At 39.4% G+C, this 14,151-nt stretch overlaps 1 protein-coding gene across 2 annotated transcripts in view; it reads left to right on the plus strand.

Moving 5' to 3' along the window:
- The window catches only part of LOC124595168, a 236,997-nt gene that overhangs the window by 71,066 nt on the left and 151,780 nt on the right, over positions 1-14,151 (plus strand). For both annotated transcript variants that reach the window (XM_047133780.1, XM_047133781.1), the window contains exon 4: positions 5,682-5,819. In XM_047133780.1, coding sequence (XP_046989736.1) covers positions 5,682-5,819 — 138 coding nt within the window. The remainder of the gene's footprint in view (positions 1-5,681; positions 5,820-14,151) is intronic.

A 14,151-nucleotide genomic window follows, 5' to 3' on the forward strand; every position in this document is an offset into this window, starting at 1 on the left:
TATTGTTTTCAAGGATGATTCATGCCCACTACTTACAAAATTGTAACGCATGCTAACTCGCTGAGATTTCCTCTGAAGTTTGGGGTGAGTCTGATGGTCATAAGTTCATACCATGCATCATAAGAGTCTTAAACAATATCGCCTGCAGCTACAATTTCTATCTTGTCTACTGGGACAAACCATCACCAATCCCTGTTTGCCTATTCTTTCAATAAACACTTCATATTTCCACCAAAAATCTCACTTCTTCCAATTTTTAATTTCGACTAACTTTCTGTATTTAGTATATTATTGTCTCCACAGCTTTTTAGGAAGGATCCAAACTGCCACTTTGATGTCAGTGCTTCAGCAGTTGATTGTTGGAATTTTAGTAATCCAGTCTGTGGATGACATTGGATTTTACTCTAATACATTCGGTTCTGCTACAGCTATTATTATTTGATCTGGATGGACAATTGCCCAATCACATATCAGTTGTGTGCACCTTACACATCAGTCAACTACCCGGGTAGCTGCATCTGTTGTGTAGTACACTCCTGACCAATTTAGGTGGACACTACAGTTTCTTACCTTTGGTGCAAGTGTGGGAAATTGCACCCTAACTTATCACAGAGCCTTTAAAGCTTTTGGTTTGAGCTTTTCGCCTGATACAGAACCAGGAGGTCAATGTCAGTTCTGTGGAAAATACTGCAGATTGGGAGCTTCATTAAACTTCAATGAGCAAAGCTGGCCCTCTCAAGTGTGCCTGCCTGTTGGAACTTCGAGCGTGCTGGAATACACTCAGAGTGCACAAGGTGATACTTTCCACCCCTTGCTACCATTTTCCTAAGAGGTACTGTTATTTGCCCTGTGTTCTAACTGCTGGCACTGATAGAACCAACTCATCTCATATGCATTTACCTTCCTTTGACATATGAGTCAGATGGCCTCTTGACTGGTGCTATGTCTCTTGTCACTGATTAAGTTCCAGTTGTTGTGGAAGACATCAGTTTGAACTTTTTGGTTGAGGGGGGGGGGGGATGTAATACCCAAAGTTCTGTCTAGTCCCCATCTTCCCTGTACAGGGATCCTAGGCCTGCCAGCAACATCATTCACAAATTTTATTGAATGGTTCATCATGCAGGTATCAGTTAGGTCAGGCTTTTCAGCTCAGTGGACCCACCAGCCAGCAGCAGGGTGCCCACTGGCACAAGTGGGTAGGCATGGGCAAACAGCTGACAGGTGAGCAGACAGACAGCTGGGCTGCAGCCTACATGACTGCGCTGCATAGGCTGAATATAATGCACAGGGGGTGACCAAGAGGCTGGCACCTATCCAGAACATGTTAAATTGGGCTGCCTGGCAGGCGCAACTAGTGTAGGCTACCTGCCGATGAGCGAACCAAGGGGTGCCACAAATGCTCGTGCTTGATGAGGTAATGTGCGAACAGCATGAGTTAGGTCATCAGTTGGTCCATGGGTTACAGGAAGGCAGTGGCATACCACCACCCAAATGTCCTCACAAGTGTTACAGATTAGATGACCTACAAATTTCTCATTTCTAGGGTTTTGCCAGTATGCTGTCATCTCTTGCATTCTTGATATTTTTTGTTTTTGGCTTTGACATATTCATTAGGATGTGGGCACTGAGAAGTGTGTAAGTCATAGTCAGACATCCCAAAAAAGTGACATTCTTTCTGTAAACTTTCAAAGCATTCTTCAGTCTGTTATATGCTTGCCTGCAATGAATGCCATCCCATTGGTGGAGGAATCTTTTGTGGCCATCTGATTTCTGGTTTTTCTTTATGGAACTTGTACTTACTAGTGCACAGCAAATTCTTTTGTCTGAAGTTTTATCATAATGTATTTGTATTTATTTAATGTTATGAATGTATAAATTTTATAAAGGTGTATGGCGTTGACCGGAAAATACTGTCTTCTGTAATTGTGTTTGTCACCCACAAGCTCTCACAATCTGAAATTCTGAGCTTGTGCTTACTTTTTGTTTTACATATTCTTCATTTGCGAGAGCACTGATTTTGCATTAGTCCTTCTAATTGCTTTATGTGTCTCCATTTCGTTTTCCACCATCACTTGTCACTTGTATAATGTCTTAACTTCCTAGGCATAATACACACATCAGAAAAAGTTTTGCATCACCCTGGTTTCCAGAACTCCTGAAGATAGATGTTGACTGTGGATATTGTATCACAGACACAGTCCCTTTGACTGTTCAGAGATGTCACTAAACCTGCCCAAAGATGTAAACAACCATGCATGAGCACCACCTATTAGATGGAGGGCGTCCGATAGCTGATAAGTTCCAGTCATTCCACCAGGAAGGAGGGACACGGCTCGTGTTATCTGTAGTTCAACCATGCCTAGACAGTCAAGACCGTGGTTCGATCGCAACCGCATTATTACTTTGTGCCAGGAAGGGCTCTCACCGAGGGAAGTGTCCAGGCATCTCGGAGTGAACCAAAGCGATGTTGTTCGGACATGGAGGAGATACAGAGAGACAGGAACTGTCGATGACATGCCTCGCTCAGGCCACCCAAGGGCTACTAATGCAGTGGATGACTGCTACCTACAGATTATGCCTTGGAGGAACCCTGACACCAATGCCACCTTGTTGAATAATGTTTTTCGTGCAGCCACAATATGTTGTGTTTAGACTCAAACTGTGCGCAATAGGCTGCATGGTGCACAACTTTACTCCCGACGTCCATGGTGAGGTCCATCTTTGCAACCATGACACCATGCAGCGCGTTACAGATGGGCCCAACAACATGCCAAATGGACTGCTCAGGATTGACATCACATCCTCTTCACTGATGAGTGTCACTTATGCCTTCAACCAGACAATCATCGGAGACGTGTTTGGAGGCAACCTGGTCAGGCTGAACGCCTTAGACACACTGTCCAGCGAGTGCAGTAAGGTGGAGGTACCCTGCTGTTTTGGGGTGGCATTATGTGGAGCCGCTGGTGGTCATGGAGGGCGCCGTAACAGCTGTACGATACGTGAATGCCATCCTCCGGCCGATATTGCAACCATATTGGTGAGGCATTCGTCTTCATGGACGAACAATTTGCGCCACCATCATGCACATCTTTTGAATGATTTCCTTCAGGATAACAAAATTGTTCGACTAGAGTGGTCAGCATGTTCTCCAGACATGAACCCTATTGAATATGCCTGGGATGGATTGATAAGGGCTGTTTATGGACAACGTGACCCACTAACCACTCTGAGGGATCTACGCCGAATCGCCTTTGAGGAGTGCAACAATCTGGACCAACAGTGCCTTGATGAACTTGTGCATAGTTGGCCACAACAAATACAGGCATGCGCCGATGCAAGAAGGATGTGCTACTGGGTATTAGAGGTACGGCGGGTATGCACAGCAATCTGGACCACCACCACTGAAGGTTTCACTTTATGGTGGTACAACATGCAATGTGTGGTTTTTGTGAGCAATAAAAAGGGCGGAAATGATGTTTATGTTGATCTCTATTCCAATTTTCTGTACACGTTCCCGAACTCTCGGGACCGAGGTAATGCAAAACTTTTTTGATGTGTTTCTGGACATTTTTTGATTACACACATTTCTCCCTCATTGTTTTTTTTATTGTTTTTCTATATGGTAGAAATCTCTTTTGTAAACCTTCAAACTTTTGGTGCCTGTTGGAATTGGTAGTTAGTGTGCTGATCGTAGAATTTCATTAATTACTCTGTGACTTATTTTATTGCCACAAATTTGAGGTTAGAGGCTGCATTAGCTTAGGGGTCACATTTCTTTGCAAGTTAAGAAGTAACCATGCAGTGTTTTTATTTCACTGAGTGTCTCAAGGAAAGTTTATATTTTGTGTGTCAGAGTAAAATAGAGGTTGAAGTCTGTTAACAGGGTCTTTATTCATCATTGAAATGTACAGTTTAGGAATTTACTCTTTAAAAATAATGTCATTTAAATACAATCCAGCGTGCATGCGGCACATATTTAAACAATGAACAAAATTTTGTATGACAGCTCGACATTTAGACACTGGAATGGCTTCCAGTTCACTATGGATATTTTCTTTCAGTTGCTCTAGAGAAGTCGGATTATTGACATACAATTTGGATTTGATATCTCTCCATAAAAAGAAAATCCATGGGGCTCAAATCCGGACAGCTTGTTGGCCAATTTATGCCACCCTCCTGGAGATATAATTGCCAAGGAAAATTTCATGAAGTCTCACTATAGATGACTTGGATGTGTGCTGAAACGTATGTTCTTTGGTTATAGCAAGGAAAGTTTTGCAGTTCAAGCACTAGAAAGTAATTTAACATCATCATATAATGCTCCGATTTAACTGTAACTGCATGACTGTTCTCGTCGTCAAAAAAGTACAGACCAATTATTCCTCGAGCCTACATCGCAGCCTATACAAAAACTTTTGGCGAATGAAGAGGTTTCTCATTCATCTGTTTAGGATTCGTTTCACTCCAGTAGTGGCAATTTTGCTTACTGACATGACCGTTCGGGTGAAAGTGAGCCTTGTCCCAAAGACATGATGTTAAATGAAGGGCAATCAGTCACATCATTAGCAAACTGCAGCCTATGTCCGGCATCATGAGGCTTTAATTCTTGCACCAATTGGATTCTGTAAGGTTGCACTTTAACATCTTTTTGCAGAAATGCTGCTGTGATGATGTATTCAAATTTACGGAAGATGCCCACTTAGAAATGGAGAGGTTGAGATTGGCATGAACAGATCAGCTTACACTCTCCACAGATGTTTTGATACATTACCGTATAAGGGGAACACATGGAGCATCATGTACATTTTGCTATCCATAAATAGGTCTTATGATTTATTTGCATGTTTTTGGGAGTTAACTTTTAGCGTTAGTCTAACATATTTGGAATTGAATATGTTTAAATATCAGTTTGCAGCTTCCAGTGCTCACAAATCGCTTGATGTTCCGTTTTCGTGTAGATGTCTTACTAGCCTGGGAACAAAATTAGTCTACGGGAGAATGCATTGTCAGTCTCGGATGAGAATCTACTATCATTGTTAACCTTTATCTAACTTTTTTCACTAATGTAAAAGTTGCGTATTGTTGTCAGAATTAAAAAATTATAGTTGTATTTGTTTGTGTGAATCGTGTACCAATTTTATGAGAGTTTTATTTTATTTTATTTTATTTTACCTCCCATGTTCAGGTAAAAATTACTGCTTTAGTCCTCTGCCAAGAATTTGCAGATATCGACTTTATTTGTTACTGCTACCAAGATATTACTTTCACATAAATACCTCAGAAAGCTATATCTGGAACAACTTCCAACTACAAGGGTTGTTAGTTTGATTTGAGGTATTATAGGTTTTTTATTCTATGGAGCAAGAAATTTTTCTTCCTATCTGTGTAAGATGCATCTCATGTACTTGTACAACATTTTAATCTTTACAATTTGTGTTTAAAGTTGTTTTAATTCCTTCCCTCAGTTTGAACTGTTTCCTGATTTCTAGCATTCACGTGCCTTATCTTGAAATAAATGCAATACATCATCTCATATGTTGAATCACTGCCCTAAAAATGCTCTCTTTTCCTGTGTAAAAATTGAAAGGAAAGAAGTAACCAGTTTCTGTCGTAGAAAATGTTACTTAATAGCTACTTCTTACTCAATATTTTTCCTATAATTCTAATCTTTTGCCTTACAGCACCATTGGCAGCAGCTGGTGAAACACCATTGGATCCATTCTTGGAAATGGATCCTGAGCAGCTCCAACGGTTAGAAACTGCTTTGCAATCTGAACAGGCAAAACAGATCCTAGGAGAAAATGTGACAGCTATGTTAGGTGAGTCCTTGTGAAATGAAAGTTTTTGCTTCAGAAAACTTTTAGAGGCTTTATTCTCTAAATATTTCATTGCTGATTATGTCTTCCATGTTGTAGTGAGAGTCAGAGCTTTCAGGTTCACTATGAAAAGTGGTCACAAATTGTGTGGCGACTGTAAGGTTAGGTTAGGTCAGGTCAATTTAGGTCAAACAGGTAAAAAGATTTCAGTCTTGTAGAAATCCTTGGATAATACAGCAGATAATGAATTTAATTAGTGAGGAAGTATTAGAATGCTGCAAATGAAGCAAATGAAAGGGAATTGAGAAGTATTAAAAAAGATTGATAAAGTACAAAATGGCTAAGCAGGAATGGCTAGAAGACAAATGCAAGGCCTTAGATGCATGCATAACTAAGGGAAAGAGGTGCCACTTAGAGTAAAATTAGAGAAACCTTTGGATAAAAGAAAGCTTGTGCATTAATATCGAGAGCTCAGATGGCAAGCTAGTACTAAGCAAACAAAAGAAAACTGAGAGGAATATATGGAGGGACCCTGTGTGTGCTGGCGATATTATTGGCCACTGTTGATATTGTCAATGCTTGACCTAATTTGTTTGCTTGACTTCTTGTGATTCCAGAGGGTTCAATCATTCACCACCACTTTAAAGACCATACATTTAAAATGGAAGTCCTTTTAAGGAAGTAGGCAAGTTGGTGAATAATCCACGAATAAGTGAAATGACTGGATAAATTCTATAGAATTAATGACATCAGTGAGACCTGAGGATTATAGATTAAACCAGATAAAAGTTAATTGAATAATATTTCATGTGTGAATGGTGGCCTCGCATAAATTTTTGATTCAAATGAGAAACACAATTAAACAATAATTAATGTATGTAGTGTGAGCAGGGCATTGAGTCAGTAAAAAGTGGGAGCAAACTTCATTTAACTGCACTTTAATTCATGAAAACCAACAGCAAACACTGACTCTGAAAGTACAGTTTCCCACTGTCCCTCATAATGTAAAAGTTTGTTATCCTGACCAACCACTCTGAAAATATGTAACAAGTCCATCGCACACAAACATAAATACCTTTAGCTGCATATAACTACAGTTCACAGCTGCTTCATGCACCGAAAACAGTTGAAATGTGTAAAGTTGTGAATCATAGATAATACAGTCAAATAAGCCAAGCCAAACGAAAAGTTAAAGTATGTAACTCAGGCTGCTGCTCGTCTACACAGTCCTCTAGAATGACTCACTAGCAACGACCAACCAATGCAAAATGATCACCGATCAGCAGAAAGATCTTGCCTGTGCTGTCACATGCTACTGAATCCACAGTAGGTACTTAAGTAATTAACTGTGGAGGGTTAAAGTCTTTGTATGTTTATGTAAAAACTTTTTTAAAACTTTTCTGTAATTATTTTTGTACATGCATGATTTGAAACGCAGCTTGTCGTGTTTACTGATGCTGTCAGCTTTCATTTTGCACTTTGCATGATCAGATCACTCCAGTGATTCAGTTATTATAATGTAATCTGTTGTAATTAAAGCAAATGTAATTTCTTAACATTTATCATGGAATCATGCTCGAAGTTGGAATGAGCTTGTCCCATTACAGGGATTTTTTTTTCTGTGTACTTGGGTTAGCCACTTAGTGGTTTTAGGTTCTGTAATGTAGGTTTGTGACAAATGCATCTTCATTTCATGCATCTTAGCCACCACTGAGTCATCTCTGCCCATCAAGCAAGTGCACATGCTCGAGTCTCAGGAAGAATCCCACTCTCAGCCTATCTGCATTACTTGCCCGGTCGGCTAGCTGCCATGAGATGTCAAAGCCTTCATCACTGCCTTTCACTCGCCATCCATATTTCTTGTTGTGTGCCGGGACTATACAAGGGAAATGAACTTGAAGGCAGTATTATAGGAAGGAAAGAAGTAAATGAAAATTGGGGTGGAAGATGATACTTAGTAAAGAATTTGATGGTACACTGGTAGGTCTAAGTCAAAACAAGGTATCTAGAGACGAAGACTTCCAACTATGAGAAGTATTACCATAATATAATATTACATCTGATGGCTAAGATATGCAAGGCAGACAAAATACATTTAGACTTCGGGAAGAATGTAATACTTTAGTGCCAAAGACGGTAGGTGCTGACAGATGTGAATATTACAAAACAATGAGTTTAATAATTGATGGTTGCAAAATACTGTCACACATTATTTACAAAGAATGGAAAAGCTGGTAGAAGCCAACCTCAGGCAAGATTAGTTTGAGTTCCAGTGGAATTTAGGAACAAGAGAGGCATTAATGACCCTTTGACACATCTTAGAAGATAAGAAAGGGAAATCTAGGGTTATAGCATTTGTAGATTTAGAGAAAGCTTTTGAAAATGTTGACTGGAATACATTCATAAGTTTGCCAGGCATGAAAAGGAAGCAGTGGTTGAGATAAAGTTGTAACCTATGCCTGATGTTCTTGAATCTGTATATTGAGTAAGACTATGAAGGAAACCAAGGAGAAATTTGGAAAAGGATTGAAAGTTCGGGGAAAGGAGATACAAATGGCTGTAAATTGTAATTCTATCAGTGACAGCAAGGGACTCGGAAGAGCAGTTGAATGGTCTGGATATTGTCTTTAAAAGAGAATATAAGATGAATGTCAACAGGGATAATAGGATATAATTGAATTAACTCAGGGAATACTGAGGGAATTCATTTAAAAAATGAGACACTGAAAGTCATCAATGAATTTTTCTGTTTGCCATAAAAATAATTGATGATGGCTAAAGTAGATAGGATATAAAATACAGAGAGACAATAGCAAGAAAAGCAGTTTTGAAAAGAGGTATTTTTTAACATTGAATATAAATTTAAATTTTGGGATGTCTTTTTTTTTTTTAAACATGTTTTTCAGGAAGTTAAAAGAATGGAAGCTTTTGAAATGCGGCGCTGCTGAAGGATGCTGACATTTAGACAGGTAGATCGAGTAGCCAGTGAGGAGGTCCTTAATCAAACTGGGGGAGAAAGGAGTTTAGGGACAGTGTAACTAAAAGACTTATAGGACACATCGTGAGACATCAAGGTATGATCAGCTTAGTAATGGAAGTGTGGGGATAAAAATCGTAAAGGTAGCTCGGGACAAAATACAATAATCTGGTTCAAATGGATGTACGTTGCAGTTATTACACAGAGATTAAGAGCCTTGCAAAGGATAGCCTAGCATGGAGAGTTGAGTCAAACCAATCTTTTGACTGAAGATGGAAAATCAAAACAACAACAACATAAACATGATAAGAGTTTTGTTCTTGTGATGCTTTATTTAATGTATGTGAACAGTTTTCCTTCATTCAGCACATTCTTTTTTATCTGGACTTTTTATGCTAGTATAAAGGGTTTGTAATACTCGCTACTGTGCATTGTATTTCTTAACACAAATTTGTGGATAATCTTTAAATGTGAATATGGTGTTTTAGGGCTAACAATTAATTAACAAATATTGATTGAAATACACAGATAATTGTAACCAATCATTTTTATTGATGACCTGTGTTTAGTTTTCTGTTGCTGCAAGGTATCCCACAATGTGTGGGAGTGTGTTTGTACAAATCATCTGTTTTGTTAATTTAAAGAAATCATCCTGGTGGTGAAGGTATAGTTCTGTGACACATGTAATGGAATGATCAATGAAACTAATGGTTATTTGTTTGTGTACTATATATGCATCGAGAGAAATTGCTGCAACTTACATGCATGTCAGCTGGTGATGATGCTGTAGCCTGAACTACTAACATTGGCCACTTAAGACTCATAGCAGTGAGATGGAAGAGGTTTGCCACTTGGACTATTCTTCTTGTTGTGCATGATAACAGAGCATGATCCTCTCCTGTGCCCCTCGCTCCTCTGGCAGTTGACATCTTGTGGTGCGGTATTTCAGTTTTGTGGATAATTTTGCAGCTAATTAAATAAAGCATTTCGCCTTAAAGTTGTGTTGAAGAGAATATTGTAAAATTGCTTACTTTTGGCCTGCTGCAAGGGGTCCCATTTGTGAACAAATTTCCTATGGTTGACCACACTAGTGTTGGTATGCTTTTCTCTAAAACTATTTGTTCAAATCAAACTAAATTTGAAACATGCACAAGTTGTCATGTCGCATTTTTATCATAGTATATATTTGAAAAAAGGTATATGATCTAAATAACTGGCATTTAAAATATTAAATTATTTATCAAATCTTTTATTTGATTGTCATAATTCGAGTACATTTTAGTTAAAGACATGTACCATGTTTAAGTGATGTAGATGTTTTGGTTTCAGAGAAAATTGCACCTAAAGCTAAAAACTTTGTAACTCCAGGAAAATGCATTTAAAGTTTTTGATCATCTTTTCAACCTACAATCAAAGTTAACAAGGTCTGTAGCTGTCGTCATTATGGGTTTCTGTACCCTGGCTTACCTTTGAGGCCCTCGTTTGAATTGTGGCCTCTTTTGTCATATATAGGGCACTTTCCTCAGCCTCCTGCACCCTCAGCTGGTCAATTGATAAAAGTGCGTTCTTCATGTCCAGTCCATGTTCTATGTCCATACCATTGAAAACTTCCAGCCTGCTGGCTTACCCATCATTGAAATACAACACTGCATCCATGCCACCAGTTCTCCCATGGATGCATTTAGCAAGTAAGTTTTTGTTGGCTAACACTCTATAGATAGGTTTTATAGCATCTGCTAGTGACATTAGTAGGGAATGGTTATTTTTATATACATCAGCAGTTACACTAGTGCTCTGATTCTTACATCATGATGTAGGGTGCTTTGAACAGAGAGAATGATGGGAGTTCTCTGCTATCTTTAATCTTATTTCTATTGTTAAACTTCCTTATTATGCCAGTATTTTTGATCTGCACTGATGAAATGTAACTATGAACACAGGGAGATTAATTTTTAAGTGAAACTAAAACTGAGTGCTGAACTGGTGTTTAGCTGTTACCTACACTCACTTAGCACCAAGTTGACCAACTTGCAAAGCAGTGATCAAAGAATAAATAAGAAAGAAAAGACAAAGTCAGCTGCAGCCCTGATAAGCACAGCTCTATTAACAGAAGCAGAAGGGGTTGTATTGTTTAGAAAATGATCTTTCTTTCCTATTCATATGCACCATACATGCAAAAACCAAACGTATTCTGTTTTGGAAGGACTGGCGTGTCACACACAATAAAAAAGAATTCATCATTTTGGTGATTTTCACTTCCTGTTCCCCTTAAAGGGGATAGGTAATGGATCTGCTAAACTGTCCCAGTAACTATTGATGAATTTGTTAGATAAGTTTACAGGCAGACACAGGGTCTGTGTAATGACAGAATTGGCTGCTTGGGATGCCAAGCTGAGACAAAATTTGTGTTTTGGGGTATCATAATTAGCAGCAAAAATTGAAACAGGTGTAAAGGTACACTAATAGAAGCAAAACAATCCAGTAAACATTTATCTGCAAGTGAACCATTCATGAGATAATTGTGAAATTATGTTTAAGACCTGCCACTGACTTCAGTATCAAACATTATTCTAGTTAGTGTAAAAGTATTTGAAATGTAAACTTTCAGGTGAAGCCCCCGTTTCATTGGGCTCAAATCATACCAAAGACTTGTATTAACAAGAAATACTACATTTGCATGTTGCATACTACAATTTACTATCTGCTGTTTTATCTGTTAAAGGTGTTCCCCATGTCAAGCCTCACACATGGGGGGGGGGGGGGGGGGGGGCGGCAATATTGTGTTCATTATTGCATTGAGTTGCATATTCTTTCAGATATCTTCAGATTATCTTGTACATCTTGACAAGTTGTACAGTCTACTTTTAGGACAATCACTGATAGAAAAATCCAGAGGACTTAGGTTGGATGGCCTTGGAGGCCAGTATAAAATCTGTGCTTGATCTATCCATCTTGGACCATATTGTCACATTAGATATCGTCTTCCATAAACAGCAGAATGTGCGTGCACCATCATGCATGTTCCATTTTCCCGTTGTTGCACGAGGATAGATAATCCTTGGGTGAAAATCTTTCCCCTTTAGATGAGGGTTTAATAGAAATTTAACATTTTGAATACTTTTGTATCAACTAGTCTAATATTTTGTTCTGGGATCAGTGGTAGCTCGTAACCACAGATTCACATTGATCTTGCAAACAGCTCCTTTGTGAACCCATGTTTACTGGAACTTTTTTTTGCTTCTGTTATTGTGTACTTTCACAAGTGTCAGAATTTGCTAATAATTGTGATTCACCCTGTACGTAGGATAATACACTCATTCTGTTGTTTATAGATAAATAAATAAATAATAAATCTTGTGCGTTCCATAGAGTGATGCGAATATTTTCATTTGACGCCATTTCAGTGGCGGATCAGTTAGTTTAAATTGGTGTTGTCACCAGTAATCAAACCCGAATCCACCACATGAGAAGCATAAAAACTACCATTCAGATACAGATTGGGATCATTATCTTTATGACATAAGTAAAGTGCTTCTGATTGAATTTATTAACCTTGGGGCATTTTGGGTAATATGAGGGGTGTTCAATATGTAATACAACAGTTTTTTTCTGAAAGCAGGTTGGTTTTAGTCACAATTCCAGTGTCCGAATATTTCACCACTTCTTTGCCACAAAACTATTTTTCAGGTTCCACTCCTCTGATCAACATCAGAGCCAATGTTGTGCTGCATAGTAATGGGGTAACAGACTTTCAACAACCAACTGGTTGTTTTCCTTCCATCATTTTTTTCAGTCGAATGAAACTAGTCAAATTTTTTCCCTCACTCACTGGGTTTAAGTGGTTCCACTCAATTTGAGACAGCCGATTAAAGCAAGTCCCCATCGGCTGTGGCTGTTATATGAATCCTTTCACTCACTAGGTTTGTGTGATTTCATTCAATTCAAGACAACCGACTGACACAAGTCTCTGTCGATTGCAGCTGTTATACGAATGTTTTAACTCGCATACCTCGTTTGATTGGTTTCATTACGTACAAGACAGCCAACTGAGACACGCATCTGTCGGTTACATCATTTATATGAAAGTTTTCACTCAGTCTCTGGGTTTGAGAGATTTCAATCCCATACTACTTTGCCATTTTCTGTGGGTGCAATGCTCGTCGGGGGTGCCATTTTCTGTGGGTGCAATGCTCGTCGGGGGTGGGCGCCCAGTGCCACCACCATGGCCTCCTCTTGCTGCTGCCAGGGCCAGGGGTCCAGCCGGTGCGAGAAGGTAGTGTGGCCAGCATGAGCATAGCACTACCAGGATCTGCACTAACAAGAACAGGCGATCTCCTCAAGCCGACTGCTACCCTGGCGCTGGCAGCAACATTACACTGACATGGAGCATGCGGGATGCTCAGATACAACTAACTAAAAAGACTGGTTGGTTTCACTTAAAAAAAAGGAAGAAGAATGAATGAATAACTCGGCCAGTATGCAGAACACTAAAGGTTTCTGTTGACTGGATTCACTCAAAAGAAATGAATGTGTAATAATCCAACCAATAAGTAAAGCGACGATTTGCTTCTTTCCATTCAGTTGCTCCCATAGACTGGTTTGAATCTATAGAACGAATGAATAATTCAACCGATATGTAAAGCTACAACGGAATGAGTCTATTGTTTCTCGACAACTGACTGAATCAGTTGTTTTCAGTCGATTGTTGTCAACACTAGCGCTGCATCAATAACCTCCCCATCATCCACATACTACTTCCTGCAGAGTGCATACTTCCCGCAGAGTGCATCCTTCACTGGGTCGAACAGATTGAAGTCGGAAGGTGTGAGAACTGGGTTGTAGAGTGGATGAGGAAGAACAGACCAATGAAATATCGTTAGCTCCCCTTGAGTGCGCAGAGTTGGGTGAGGCCTTGGGTTGTCATGGCAAAGGAGAAGTTCGTTATAATTTTTGTGGTGACACACACTTGAGCCATTGCGTCAATTTCCTGAAGGTAACAAAATACACTTCAGAGTTGACTGTCACACCTTGAGAGAGGACATCAAACAGAAGAACCCATTCAGAGTCCCAGAAGACCGTCACTATGACTACCAGGTTAGGGTGCAGCTTTGAACTTTTTCTTCATAGGTAAGGTGGCATGGTGCTACTCCATGGATTGCCATTTTGTTTCTGGTTCCAAGTGATGAACCCCAGTTTCATCACTTATACAATCTTTCACAAAAAATTGTCATAAAGTGCAAGCAATTCCACACAAATGGTCCTTAGGTCTTCTGTGAGGTGGCGAGAAACCCAATGAGCACACATGTTTGAGTACCCAAATTGGTGGACGAGTGTGTCAGCACTACCGACAGAGACATC

Source organism: Schistocerca americana, chromosome 2, assembly GCF_021461395.2.
Source record: "Schistocerca americana isolate TAMUIC-IGC-003095 chromosome 2, iqSchAmer2.1, whole genome shotgun sequence".
Classification (NCBI taxonomy): domain Eukaryota; kingdom Metazoa; phylum Arthropoda; class Insecta; order Orthoptera; family Acrididae; genus Schistocerca; species Schistocerca americana.